Genomic DNA, 14,393 nt, shown 5'->3' on the forward strand with positions numbered 1-14,393 from the left:
GTACCAAGCAGCTAGATCCGTGGGGGGCTCTGGGACACTATCAGGAGAGCAAAAGGCACTGTGACACCTGCCCACACAGGCAGAGGCTGGCCTGCCCACGAGGCCAAGGGGCCAGGAAGCAGGGACTGAGGAAGCAGGGAGCGTGGAAAGCAGAGCTGTCAATCTCCAAGGGTGAACCCGTGGCCTCTGGAGCCTCACAGATTTCAGAAATCACATCTTCACCAAGTCAGTTCTGGGGCATGGGGCTGCCATTCATGGGGACCAGGGGACCAGGGCTGATCTGCTGCTCAGAGCTGAGAATGCAGACCTCCCACAATTCTCTTATTCTGTGACCTGAGGCAGCTGTGCATCAATGATCAGTGATGAATGATTAGTGATGCTCCTCCTCCGACCAGCATGAATCCGTCCTCCCTCCCGCCCTCCCGCCCTCTCTGTCTGTCTCTCTCTCAGTCTCATGTTATGACCAACATGAACCCACACATCCTCACACACAGGCTGACATGCCCCAGGGGCAGAATAATGGCGACTGCTGGGGTCCAAGGGTTGGAGTCACCAGGCAGTTGGACTAGGAGAATGGGACTGCCCAAAGCCCAGGGAACAGAGCTGCTGCAGCTGAGGCAAGGGGCCTCCACTCAGAATCCAGAGAGCATGGCCAAGACCCCGGGTCTGCAGGGCAGCGCACTGCCTAGATGTTCTTAGAGAACAAAGGAGTACTTCCCTGTGTTGAGAGCTACTGTTCCGTTGGGCATGACTCACTTGGTGGCTGCCGTCCCTTCTTTCCTGTCAGTCTCTCTCATTTTAATGTGAGTGTCTCTCTCGTGCCCCATCCACCACTGTACCTTGGAAGCATACAACTGCTATCCCAAACTCCTGGATGAAGAGGATTTTGGTCCCAGGATGGAATGTGCACTTGGAGCTGACTGAAGACTTTTGGGGATGATGTGATGGGGTCAATGTGAGGCCAGAACATGAATCACTGGGGAGCAGAGGATGCAGTGTTATGGACTGTGTCCCCAAAAAATATGTGTCAACTTCCCCAAGCCATAATTCTCGTATTATACAATCATGCTATGTGTAATAAATCCTAACCGCTACCATGTTAATGAAACAGGGTTAGAGGCACTTATGTCAATGATGCATGATTCAATCTACAGGCTTAGGTTCTACCTTGAGTCTGTCCCTCTTCAGATATAAGAGATTAAAAGTGAACAGATTCAAAGGACCTTGGAGAAGAGCCTGGGGTGGAGCATGTCCTTTGTACCTGGGGCCCCTGTGCTGAGAAAGTCCTACACCAAGGGAAAGATTGATGACAAGGACATTCCCACAGAAGTGACAGAGAAAGAAAGCCTTCCTCTAGAGCTAGTACCCTGAATCCAAACTTCCAGGCTCCTGAATTTGAGACAATAATTGTGTTTGTTCAAGCCATCTACTTGTGGTATTTCTGTTACAACACCATTAGAGAATGAAGACTAAGAGTCTCACCTATTTTTCAAAAACTCAGTTGTTCTCTTACCCTCTCTGTCCCTTTCACAGAGCCAGGCAAAGGTAAGAAAAGTTAAAACCAGCTCAGGTCATCCAGGAGACATGAGAACCCAGACCTCCCACAATTCCCACATTCCAAGACCTGAGGCAACTGAACAGCAGTCATTAGTGATGCTCCTCCCACAACAACCATGAACCCACACACCCTCACACAGTCTCATATCCTGACAAACATGAACCCACACACCCTCACACACAGTCTCACATCCTGACAACCATGAACCCACACACCCTCACACACAGTCTCACATCCTGACAACCATGAACCCACACACCCTCACACACAGTCTCACATCCTGCCAAACATGAACCCAACACACCCTCACATACAGTCTCACATCCTGACAAACATGAACCCAACACACCCTCACACACAGTCTCACATCCTGACAAATATGAACCCAACACATGGTCACACAGTCTCATGTCATGACAAACATGAACCCTCCCACACACACAATGTCACGTTATGACAAACATGAACCCACACAACCCCCAACAGTCTCATGTCCTGACAATCAAGAAACCCCACACACACACACACACACAGTCTCACGTTATGACAAACATGAACCCACACACCCTCACACACAGTCTCATGTTATGGCAAAAATCACCACCTCTACAGAGACAAGAACAGTAGGCCCTGTGTTTGCTGAGATGATGTTACAATTCCCATTCTGTCATGACTGTACAATGTGGTAAACATAACCACTGTGACCAAGTTATACATGTAAACATTGCTGAAGTGGCAGATGTTTGGCTATAGATAAATTTTACTTTATAAAGTCAATTTTATAAGTAAACTGAAGTACAGATAGTTTACCTGTTAAATTGCCTGTGAAACCCAGGAAACAGAAGCTTAACATACAAATTTTGTTTGTATGTTTGTAACATAACAAACTTTGGGCTGGAGCCAAAATCCAAAACTCTCCTCCACTGCAGTGGGGCAGGTGACAATAGTTTAAAGTCATCAAAACCTAACATTCACCATACAGTCTAGTAATGACCAACTATTCCATGTACCAAGCAGCTAGATCCGTGAAAGGTTTTGCAAGAAGTTTTCAACACACTTGTTCCGTGATCTCTCGTGACTCTACGAGGCAGAGGATGACTTGCAGTACTCACTGATGAAGACCAGAGGCTATGGTCTTCAGTAGGGTTTACACCTCAATATAAAGAAAACAAAACTCCTCATAGCTAGACCAATAAGCAGCACTGCAATAAATGAAGAAAAGACTGAAGTTGTCAAAGACTTTATATTACTTGGTTCTACAATCAACACCAATCAAAGCATCAATCAAGACATCAGATGACATATTGCACTAGGCACATGTGCTGCAAAAGACCTCTTTCAAGTGCTGAAAAGCAAACATGTCTCCTTGAAGACTAAGGTGTGCCTAACCCAAGCCATGGTGTTTTCAGTTGCCTCATATGCATGTGACAGCTGGACAGTGAATCACGGAGACTAAAGAGTGGATGCCTTTGAATTGTGGTGTTGGCGATGAATACTGGAAATACCATGGACTGCCAGAAAAACTAGCAAATCTGTCCTCCTGAAGTGCAGCCGGAATGCTCCTTGGAAGTGACAAACCTACTTTGGTCCTGTTGTCAGAAGGGACCAGTCCCTGGATAGGAGAAGGATGTCATGCTTGGTAAAGTGGAGGGTTAACACAAAAGGGGAAGGCCCTCAACGAGATGGATGGACACAATGGCTGCAAGGATGGGCTCCTGTACTGTAGGGACTGTGAGGCTGGCACAGGACCGGGCAGTGTTTCGTCCTGTTGTACACAGGGTCGCTGGGCGTCGGGGCCAACTCAGTGGCACCTAACAACAACAGCAGCAACACCTAGGCAGATGTCATTTGCAGAGTTCTAAATGCAGTTGATGAATTGCTAGAGGCTCGATGTGGACAAAACTCAGGGTCGAGTTCCCCTAGTCTTAGGGGACCCACGGCATTCTGTGAGGTTTACGTGCAGGGACCCTCTCATGTCCTCATTGTGACCATCACTAAAAATCTCCTTGTGGTTCCTTCCTGTAGATGGGAGACAAAGAGCAGCCATTTCTAAAATTCCCCAGAGGAGTCTGTTCTCCCTGACAAACCCAGCAGCGAGAGAACCGGTTTTTCCAGAGTCTGACTGACCTGCAGTAGTGAGGGAAACACCCAACTCCAGCCCCACCTGTACGGACACTGCCCAGGGGCAGAGCTTCCTCAATGGCTGAGACCTGATGCTGGACTAGACCAGGCTTCCCCTCTGTCCACTCCTCATCACGACATCCCCAGGGCTCTTACAGGATCCCAGGATGACACCAGAAAGAACATCAAGTCTCAGGCCTCACTTCAGGAGTCTCTAGGAAACCCAAGCACCAAAGGAAGAACATAACCAGAGCAGCAAACAGCAAACAGCCTCCGTCCACACAAAGGAAGATGAGACCTCATCCACCAATGGCGGGGATGCAAGATGGGCCAGTCGCTGTGGGAAATTTGGCAGCTCCTCAAAGGACTGACTGCAGAATTGTGCCACGACCCAGCAAATTCACCCCCAGGCCAATGTCCGCAAGAATTAAAAGTAGAAAATGCAACAGAAATCTGTCCAGCTATGTTTACTGCAGCACCATTCACAAGAGCAGGAATCCAGAAACCACTCAGATGCCTATCAACTGAAGAACGGGGAAGGGCAACAGGGTCTCTTTGTATGACGGCCCAGAGCTCGGCTGTGAAGGGAAATGAATCCAAGAGACGCTCGGACATGGACACGCTGGGCAACAGCATTCTAAGTGAAATCCGTCATGAAAGGGCAACAATGCTGGTCACAGTCATAACCCCCCAGAGTAAGACCTCCAAGCAGGAGCTGAGATCAGAGGCAACACGCTGGAGGCTGTGCGAACGGACTGAGGTCTGTTGACTGTCTCCCCCTCAGCTTAGCATTTACCTCACACGGGAAACGTTTCTACACTCCTCTGTCACAGAATGAACAACAGAAAGTTTAGAATCTTAACTGAAACATTAAACAACTGTCATTGTCATGTATTACTTACACAAAGTCATCTGAAGACCTCTTCCTTTTGATTTTACACATCTCACTTAAGAAGGGCCTTTATAATTCAATGATTAATACTCGGATTGTAGAAACCCACATTTCCGTGTACTAGAACGAGTGTCATAAAAGCAAGATAATGACCACCAACCTAAGAGTCCACTCATGCCAACACAGAGTCACCAGAAGAGTCTATTCAATGTGTAACAAACTAGGGAAAATCAAGGATGTCTACTTACATTTGCTGGCTTCTACGCAAATACCAGGAGCACTGGTGGTGTAGTGCCTAAGGCACTTGACTGCTAACCAGAAGGCTGGCGGTTCAAACCCACCAGCCGCTCCTCGGAAGGAAGGTTGGGCAATCTACTTCCGTAGTGATACCGCCTTCAGAAACCCAAGGAGGGGTCGCTCTGAGTCAGGTCCGACTCGACGGCACATACCACCACCACCACCACCACCACCACCACCACCGGTGAGAAGCTTCAGACAGCACTGAGGCTGGCTGTTTAAAGCAGCTGGGGGAGAGGGCTGGGCCGGCTGAGGGCAAGAGCAGGACCACGTCTCACCAAAGCACACTGTGGAAGCTCCCGCTGAGCTGTGAGCTTTGTGGGTGTCATCTTAAGTTCAGTGAACTACACTGTACTTTTCAACATGATGTAAGTCAAATGAGAGATTTACGTTTTTATTAACAACTCAGGTTCCTAATAACAAAACCGTTGAAAGATTAATTAGGAGCCTACTGTTATTTAGCAGTCTATTAAACTTGTACAAAACACAAAAGTAGAAATTCAAGCTCTCTTTCTAAGGAGCTTTGGTGGTGCAGTGATTAAAGCATTCAGCTGCTAACTACAAGGTTGGTGGTTTGAACCCACCAGCCACTCCAAGAGAGAGAGATGAAGCAGTCTGCTTCTGTAAAGAGTTACCCTTGGGAAACCTGTCAGGCCATTCTACTCTGTCCGATAGTGTCGTAATGAGTTGGATTAGACTTGATGGCAGTGAGGTTTTTTTTTTTTCCCCCCTTAAACACAGTAACCAGGAATATGAATCTGTCCATCCATGTTATCTCAACCAGGAGAGTGTTTCTCAAATGTTTACAATATTTAACACATTAGGGGTCTGACAGGACTTAAAAATGTAGTAGGAGTCATTCAGGACCTTCTCCAGATCTAAATCAGCTTTAGAGTGATTTTTGTATCAGTTGAAATGGACCTTCCTCTGTGTCTGAGTTTATATCCATTAAATGGAAGAATTCTCAGCAGGAGCATTCCACATGATCTAGAAGGTTTCTTCCATTGGAAACTGTAAAGCCAAGCACTTCAACACACTCATGGGATGAGTTTCTCCAGCCAAAGAGGGCACTTTAAGTTTGGATTCTAACTCAAGACCATGGAGAACAGTCAGAAATACCAGCTGTAGGCAGAGTGGGAGGATGAGGAGCTGGACTGGGAGGCCCGCTCTCCACACACCTGAGAGCCTCCAGGCAAAAGCATTCCTCACTGGGGCGGGACAGGGTGGGGGAAGCAAGGGGGAGAAAGGTATCTGGAGACCTCAGGCAGGAGCCAACTGGACTCACTGTCCCCAGATTAATTCATGTGGTGCTGTCAGGAAAGCACTAGCACCACCTAAGACCCCATAAAAAGTCAGGGGCTCCCCCTATGAACCCTTACCCCCTCTTCTAACCCAGGACACAGTGTGAGGGGAGGTGCAGATGTGGAACCACAAAGAAAATGCTCCAGTGCCGGGAAAGTCAGGTAAACTGGTGAGAGAGACGGGACAAGCACGGCTGTGGAGGGCCCGTCCCAGCCTCCCCAGCCAGAGCCGCTCCGTCCTCAGGCTCTGGTCAGGAGACTCTGTGAGTCAGCACAGAGCACCAGGGCTCCGGGTGGGAGGAGAACACCCCATGGTGCCAGCTGTGAGAGACCCACGAGGAAGGTGACCCCAGGCCCCCACATATAGAAAAGCCACATACGTACAGAGGAAGGCCCCAGGGACCGTGGAGCAGGGCCTCCCAGGGCTCAGTCCGTCAGCCTGCTTGGTCACCTTTGTTCTTTTAGGAACCACTATCCCACTCTGGTAGCACAGTGCCTAAGGCACCTGACCGCTAACCAGAAGGCTGGCGGTTCAAACTCCTCGGAAGGAAGATTGGGCAATCTACTTCCATAGTGATACCGCCTCGGAAACCCAAGGAGGGGTCGCTATGAGTCAGATCGACTCAATGGCAAACAACAACAACAACATCCCACAACACACAGCTGATCCCCCAACAATTCATAACCAATCTCATCCACTTACAGTCAGAACAACCCAGCTTTCCATGGAACTCACCATTTCCTGCCCCTTCTGGAAGTCTAAGGGAATGTCGCTAAACCCAAGAAGCCACTTCAGGAAGAGAGGGGAGTAGCAGCACAGCACTGGGCAGTCAGGAGGCAAAGGTGGGACGTTTGGTCCACACACCAGTCACAGCAGCTGAAATCCTTCCCTGGGATTTATGGATGTGGAAGATGGTTGCCCGGGGTCCCCAGCTTCCAGGACTGGCCGAGTTCTCCCTGCCCCACACTGCAGACCTGAAATGGAGGAAGGATGGGAGGAGACAGTGGTGAGTGAGCAGCAGTGGCAGGTGTCCGGCTTCCTCCCCGGCCCAGGGCCGTGCTCCACCCTGAGGGCATCTGCCTCCCCAGCACTCGCAGCTCCAGGGCCTCCTCCTTCTGCAATAAGATCACTCAAAAACAAAAACCAAACTCACTACCATCTAGTCAGTTCTGACTCCTAGCGATCCCCATTGGGTTTCTAAGGCAGTAAATCTTTACTTTAACAGAATGCCCAGTCTTCCTCCCGTGGAGTGGCTGGTAGGTTTGAACCGCCAGCCTTCTGGTTAGCAGTCAAATGCCTTGGGCACTACGCCACCAGAGCTCTTGCAACAAGACCACAGATGGAGGAATTCACTGATCCCGGAGACTGAGAAACGAGGAGGCCTGGCCAGGCTGGAAAATGTGACCCCAATTTCCTCCAGTGACTCAGGGCTCCAGTGTGGATGCTGTGGGTTCACCTGTGTAACTCTGTTCCTCACTGAGCAACACCCACACTGCTGTTTGAGATTAACATGGATGAATTTTCAGGAAGAGCCTAGTTTTCAAGTTTTGTCAATGAACTCATCATGGTTCATTCATTGTTAATGACTTGCAGTTAAGAGCTTCCTACTGTGCTTTCCAAAGGAAACCCTCATTTCATTAATGGCCCTGTCAAATGTGATGCGGAGTTTCCTGCTGCTTTTGTGGTAAACATTTCTCTGCTCCCCTTAGCTCTTCTTTCCCCCCTTTGTTCTCACATCGTGACACCACCAGTCCTTCAGCTTCTGAGAATTCGGGGATGATTCCCAAGCACCGCCTTTCAAACTTCGAACCAATCTATCAACAAATAAATCAGAGAATCTGTACATTGTCTCCAGGGAGCATCTCCACCTGTTCCCCTGCTTTCCCACTCCGCTTCCCTGCACACTGGCTCCATTCATTCTCAGTCTCAGCGTAAATATTCCCTCTGTGTTTCTCTCTCGCGGGATCTTGACACCAGCAGGATCTTGACCCTGTCAGCACCATCCTTCCTGCTAGTACTTTCTCTGATTTTTAAGGCACACCCTTACAGACTCAGTTCTAATTCCCAGCATCGAGTAAGGAGCCTCTCAAGCCCCTCCTGAGAGCAACTGAATCAAAATGCCCATCTTTACAAGATCCCTGGTGTGGCCATGGGGACATTCCTGTAGGACAAGCAGTCACCTGAGTCAAGCAGTGAGAGTTCTATCAACAGACCCATCTCCATCGACATTCTAACACCGCATTGATACACAACCAGTCACCATGTCCGGGGCTCCTCACTGCCTCCCCTGACTTGTTCCTGACAGGCTCCTGCCCGCCAGCACTCTACCACGCTTGCCATTCCCACTCTCTGAGCAGCACAGGAACCGCCCAATGCCCGTCAGGGGCTGCGCACGGGCTCAGCGGGCCCAGAATGGTCAGCATGGTTCCACAGAACCTGGAGCGGTTGCCTCCTGCAATCGGCCTCACACAGACCCCCCACCCCTCTGTGTCCTCCCCTTAAATCAGCTCTTTCATCAAGGAGTAGGTCCTCTGCTGCCTCAGGGACTCCCACACTCAGTTTTCCCAACTGAAACCTTCTTTCCAGCTCCACCCACACCACATTGCCATCAGCCCCACGGAACCAGGCACGTAGCTCCATAAAACCAATTTTCTGAATCCACCCTTAAACAACTGTCCTTTTCAAGAAGTCTAACCTGACTTTCAGCTTCTCCAAAAAACCAAACTCACAGCCAGCGAGGTGAGGCTGGCTCATAGCGACGCCCCTGGGTTTCCAAGCCTGTCAATCTGGACACAGGCAGACCGCCTCCTCTTTCTTACGCAGAGCAACTGCTGGTTCGAACCACCAACCTTCTGGTTAGCAGCCAAATGCCGTGACCACGCCAACACCAGAGCTCCTAAGACTCTCGGCTTAGGTGCTTTTATTACAAGTATCAGCATACCCTGGTTTTTTCATTATTTATTTCAAAGTGTCTCCCACGCTAGAGTATAAATCAGTAAGAGCCGTGTGACTGTAGTGTGTTCGCGCGGGTGCGTGCACGCAGGTATGTGGGCGCCCACGCAGGTGTGTATGCGCGTGTGCGTTAGGGAGCGGCGGAAAGTGCGTGTGTCTGAGGCTGGGTTGTAAAAAGAAAAGCAAACACCCGGAGCCTGTGCGTGGACTGAAGGGTGAGCGTGGGGCGTTCAGACTCAGGCTCCGACCCCGTGCGGCAACGCGGCCCCGACTCGGCATTCCTCACCAACTCCCGGTGACCCGGACGCTGCAGGAATGAGAAGCTCACGTTGGCTCAGCGAGGGGTCTCGCGATGTTACCTGTTCCCGCGCTGAGAGACGCAGGTCCGCCCCCGCTGCTCGGCGTCTAGAAGGCGGCTGCGGCCACTGGGCCGGATCGCGGAGGAAGCGCTGGCGTCCTGGCGACAAGCAGACCCGAGGCTCCGGGAGGCCGAGAGACCGAGAGTGCGCAGGAAAGCGGGGGCAGCGCCTCGGACCCGGGACTGGAGCCTGCAGGGCACCGGCCAGGGGGTGAGGACGAGGGGTTACAGAGGAAAACCTCCCTTCCACCGGAGCAAGAGCGCGATCAACGCGGCTGCCCACCAAGGAAGTGCACTTCCGCTTCCTGTATCTGGGACGCTCAGTGAAAGGCTTCCGTGCGGGAACACAGAGCTCTCTAACTCTTGACCGTTGGGTTCAGTGATTCCCATTGTAGGAAATAGGTGGCAGGGGGCTCCTTATTTCCTCTCTAGAGAAAAGCCTAGATTTTCTTCAGTGTGTGTATGAACTGAAACACGCATTCCAGTCATCAGAGAAACCCTTCGGAAGCAGAGAGAGTTAGTATTTGCATTTTGGCCATTTGAAAAAATTTTACCTTGTTCTTTAGAGAAATAATTTATTTCTCTTAAATATTCTCCCGTCTTTACAATTGTTGCAGTCCTAGTTTGACTTCTGTTTCAGGGTTCGTGCAGTGCAGGCGTGAGCCGTGGTGGGAGAGCACCAGGAGTTGTTGTTGGGTGATTCTGACTTGCGGCCAGAACAAAACACTGCCCTGTCCACCCTCCTCACTGTGTCAATCCATCCTGTTTAGATCTTCCTCTTTTTTGCTGAAATCTTACTTTAGCACTATGATGTCTTTCTCCAGGGACTGGTCCCTCCTGATAACATGACCAAAGTACTATGGACAAAGGCTCACCCTCCTCGCCTTTTTTGTTGTTGGTGGTGGTGGTGGTGATTTGGGTGAAATTTTACAGAGCAAATTCACTTTCCATACAGCAGTTCACATACACTTTGTCTCATGACATTAACCACAATTTACCACAATGCAACAGCTCCCCTCCCAACTCCTCTCAATAGTTACCTCTTCCCTGTGTCCATCCCTCCCATGCACTCCTACCCCCTGAGCTGTCTCCCTCTGCACAAACAGCCCTTCTTTCTCCCGTGATTGTTCTCTCCAAGGAGTGTATCTACCTCAGGTAAATGTTCAACTCATATGCCTGTCTTTAGTTTGGCTGGAATCCACAGGTGTGGGTTCAATTCCAGACCTGAAGGGCAGCTAGGGGCCATAGTCTCAGTGGGGTTCCACCAGGCTCTATCAGACCAGCAAACCTGGTCTCCCCCCGTCTTTTTTTTCCCCAAAATGATTTTGAGTTTTGTTCCACATTGTTCTTCCTCTCTATCCAGGATCTCCTACATAGATCCCCCTCTGAGTGGTTGACATTGGTAGCCGGGCACCATCTAGTTCTTCTGGTCTCATTCTTCTATAGTCTGCAGATCGCAAGGTGTACCAGTCACTAGGACTAATTGTTTCCATGAATCTTTGGTTTTCTTCATTCTTCTTTGCTCTGGACAAGGAGAAACCCATCATTGCATCTAAGTGGCTGATTGCAAGCTTTTAAGATCCCAGATGCTACTCACCCAAGTAGGATGTGGAACAATGTTTTTGTAGTATATCATGCCAATTGAGTTTGATGTCCCCTGTGAGCATGGTCCTGAGCCCTGCTTGCTCCCCCAGGGCAGCTGGATGTGTCCAAGAAGCCACCAGAACCTTGTCACTTGTCAGCTCTACTTTACACCTGGACATTCTTACAGTGCATACAAATATGCATGTAGAAGTATTGGCTGCTAACCCTATACGTGGTCGTGGGCACACTCCTCCCTGCATAGATACAGCTGATTGTTTAGCCTGTCCACCTATCTGTCCACCTGTACATCAATTCTTGCCATCACTGACGATGCAATACTATACATGCAAAAGAGTTTGTTGTCTATACCTCCCATGTACCTCACTACGTCATCCTCGTCCTCAATGCCACCGTGCTGATCACTCACATTTGGTACACTGCACTTGCCCTCACCCAAATCAATACTTGTCTCTACCTATCTAGCAGTGTTCCTTTCCACCCCGGCTTGCTGGGATTTTTTTTTTTTTTTTTGTATTTATAGCAGCATGCTGTGGTTTCTAAACAATGTGACGGGTCCTGCGGATGAAAGCTGTTTTGTACAGCAAAGCGTTGTGAGATGGGCTCAGCCAGGGAACCTGCAGAGGTAGGTCACGCAGTGGGTGGGAGGCAGCTGAGCAGATCAGCTCAGTCCACAACCAATGTTCAGCCTACAGCCTGTCCCGTGTTTCCTCCTGGGTGCAACTGGATGGCAAACATGGGCATCTGCTTGATGTTGTTTCTGTTGCATTGAGTCTGACTCACAGTGACCCCACGTGTGCAGAGTAGAGCTGTGGTGCACAGCTTTGCAAGGGGAGATTGCCAGGCCTTTCTTTGGAGGCTTCTCTGTGTGGGTTTGAACTGCCAACTTTTGGGGGAGTATACAGTGCTTATTAATCATATGTGGCACCCAGACACCAACATCTGCTTGTTGTTGTTAGAAGCAAACAAACAAATCCACTGCCACTGAGTTGACTCCCACTCATAGTGATTCTTTGTGTTCAGAGTAGAAATACAGTCCAAGAGTTTTCAGGGCTGTGAGCTTTCAGAAACAGGTCAGCAGGCCTTCCTCCTGAGGCACCTCTGGTAATGCTCAATGGGAAAATATATATAAATAAATATTTTATGGCCCCTAGTTATTATGACCCCTAGTTACTCTTCAGGTCTGGAATGTGTGTGTGTGTGTGTATAAATACATATATATCTATATCTACAGCTATCTCAGACATCTTAACTTGGATTTTAAGTTTTTTTTCTTATCCACAAAACCAAATATTAACCATAAAAAAGCCTTCCCCAGACTGCAAAAGCTTGCCAGAAAGGCCTCTACAATAATGCAGATTTGTCTTATCACACTGACAGGCATTTGAACCGGTTCATTCCAGTTCGAACCCCTGCTGAAAATTTACATTTTCACCCTGAATGGACTGAATCATAATCTACATTTCAATGAGATCCCCAGGGGATTCTGTGTCTGATAAAAGTTGAGGAGCCCTGATTTGCTGTGCTTCTCAGAATTGGTGCCTAAGGTGAGTAGTGAACAACTGAGGTCTTAAAAGCTTGCAAACTGCCATCTAGATTCAACAATGGGTCTCTCATCATCCAGAGCAAAGAGGAATGAAGAAAACCCAAGATACGTGGAAACAGTTTGTCCAAGGGACTAGTGCACAATGCAAACCTCAGCCTGTATGACCCTGAGACCGGAAGAACTAGATAGTGCCCGGCTACCACTGTCAATCACTCAGAAAGGGATCAGTGCAGGAGATCCTGGACACAGTGGGAGAACACTGTGGAACAAAACTCAAAATCTTAAAAAAGACCAGGTTGACTGGTCTGACAGAACCTAGTGAGACCCCCAAGACTATGGCTCCTAGCCTTCAGGTCTGGAATTGAACTTAGTCCTGTGAGTCAGACATTAGACAGGCAGATAGGGTGAACACTTATACCAGGTAGGCACATTCCTTAGAACAATCACACATGGAAGAAAAGAAGGGCAGTATTTGCACAAGGAGTTAGCAGGAAGGGGCAAGAATGCATAGGAAAGAAGGACAGCGAACAGGTAATTACAGGGAGGAGGTGGGAAGAGAGCTGTCACATGGTGGAGAACTGCAGTCTGTGTCATGAAACAAAATGTATGAACGGCTGTATGGAAAACGAATTTGCTCTGTAAGCTTTCACCCAAATCACCATAAACATAATAAATAAATAAATAAGAATTGGCCCCTAACCAGCAGTGCTAGCATCCCCTGGGAACATGTTTGAAAGGCGAGGACTCAGTGGTGCAAAGCATTTCCCTACAAGAACCCACTGTTTTCCTCAGGTGATGTGCACTATTTCATTAAAGGAGGCACAGTGTTCTTTGGAGAATTTCTAAGGTTGCCCCCAGTGAGGTGAGGGCTATATAGCAAGGCAACCTTTATGGAAACCAGATGGTCAGGAGGTTTGCAGGGGCTGGAAGAAGGTTATCCATCATTGATTACCTGATGCTGGCCCAGCAACAACATGGGCCAAAGGGGATATTGGCGTAGCAAACCACACCCCTAGGTAGACGGGTAATATTACAATGACACACACTAAAGGCTGCCACCACCTTTATATCTCTCACTGCAAATGCTTATCCTGTAATCAGATGAAATTGTACGGATAACATGACTGCCCTGGAGTCTATTCTGACCCACAGCGCCCCTAGAGGACAGAGTGGAACTGCACCACAGGGTCTCCAAGCCTGTAATCTTTACAGACCACCCTGCCTTTCTCCTGCTGAGCTTCAGGTGGGTTCAAATGACCGACCTTTTTGGTTAGCAGCTGAATGCTTTAAACAATGCACCACTAGAACTGCTTCTTAGTATAAACACATCCCAAATTTTTCATGAGATATACTTACACTAAAAAATAAAAATAAAAAAAGTCACTGGCTGTGTATCTGAAACACATGTATCTGAGGGCCTTGCATTTTTTCTTTCTGTTGTCCCGGTGATCTGAAACCAGTAGCCAAAATGTTCCAGTTCATACAGTTGATTGTCTCACCACTGACACCTCTTATTTTCATAAATGTTTATTTGGGAATAGCTATAGATTCACACTGTGACACAGTGGTTAAAGTGCTTGGCAGCTATCCTAAAGGTCAGCGGGTCAAACCTGCTAGCCCCTCAGGCAAAGAAAGATGTGATGGTTGGATTCTGTAAAGAGGACAGCCTTGGAGACCCTGTGGTGCAGTTCCACTCTGTCCTCTAGGGGCGCTGTGGGTCAGAATGGACTCCACGGCAGTGGGTGTGGTTTGGGCTTTGCTTCTG

At 48.9% G+C, this 14,393-nt stretch overlaps 1 protein-coding gene across 1 annotated transcript in view; it reads right to left on the reverse strand.

Moving 5' to 3' along the window:
- LOC103212493 (zinc finger protein OZF-like) overlaps positions 1 to 14,393 on the reverse strand; it is a 22,431-nt gene that overhangs the window by 6,049 nt on the left and 1,989 nt on the right. Inside the window, exon 3 of the mRNA XM_042783376.1 lies at positions 9,482 to 9,670. Coding sequence (XP_042639310.1) covers positions 9,482 to 9,670 — 189 coding nt within the window. The remainder of the gene's footprint in view (positions 1 to 9,481; positions 9,671 to 14,393) is intronic.

Source organism: Orycteropus afer, unplaced genomic scaffold (genome assembly GCF_000298275.1).
Source record: "Orycteropus afer afer isolate SDZICR_OR568_19922 unplaced genomic scaffold, OryAfe1.0 scaffold00988, whole genome shotgun sequence".
NCBI classification, from domain to species: domain Eukaryota; kingdom Metazoa; phylum Chordata; class Mammalia; order Tubulidentata; family Orycteropodidae; genus Orycteropus; species Orycteropus afer.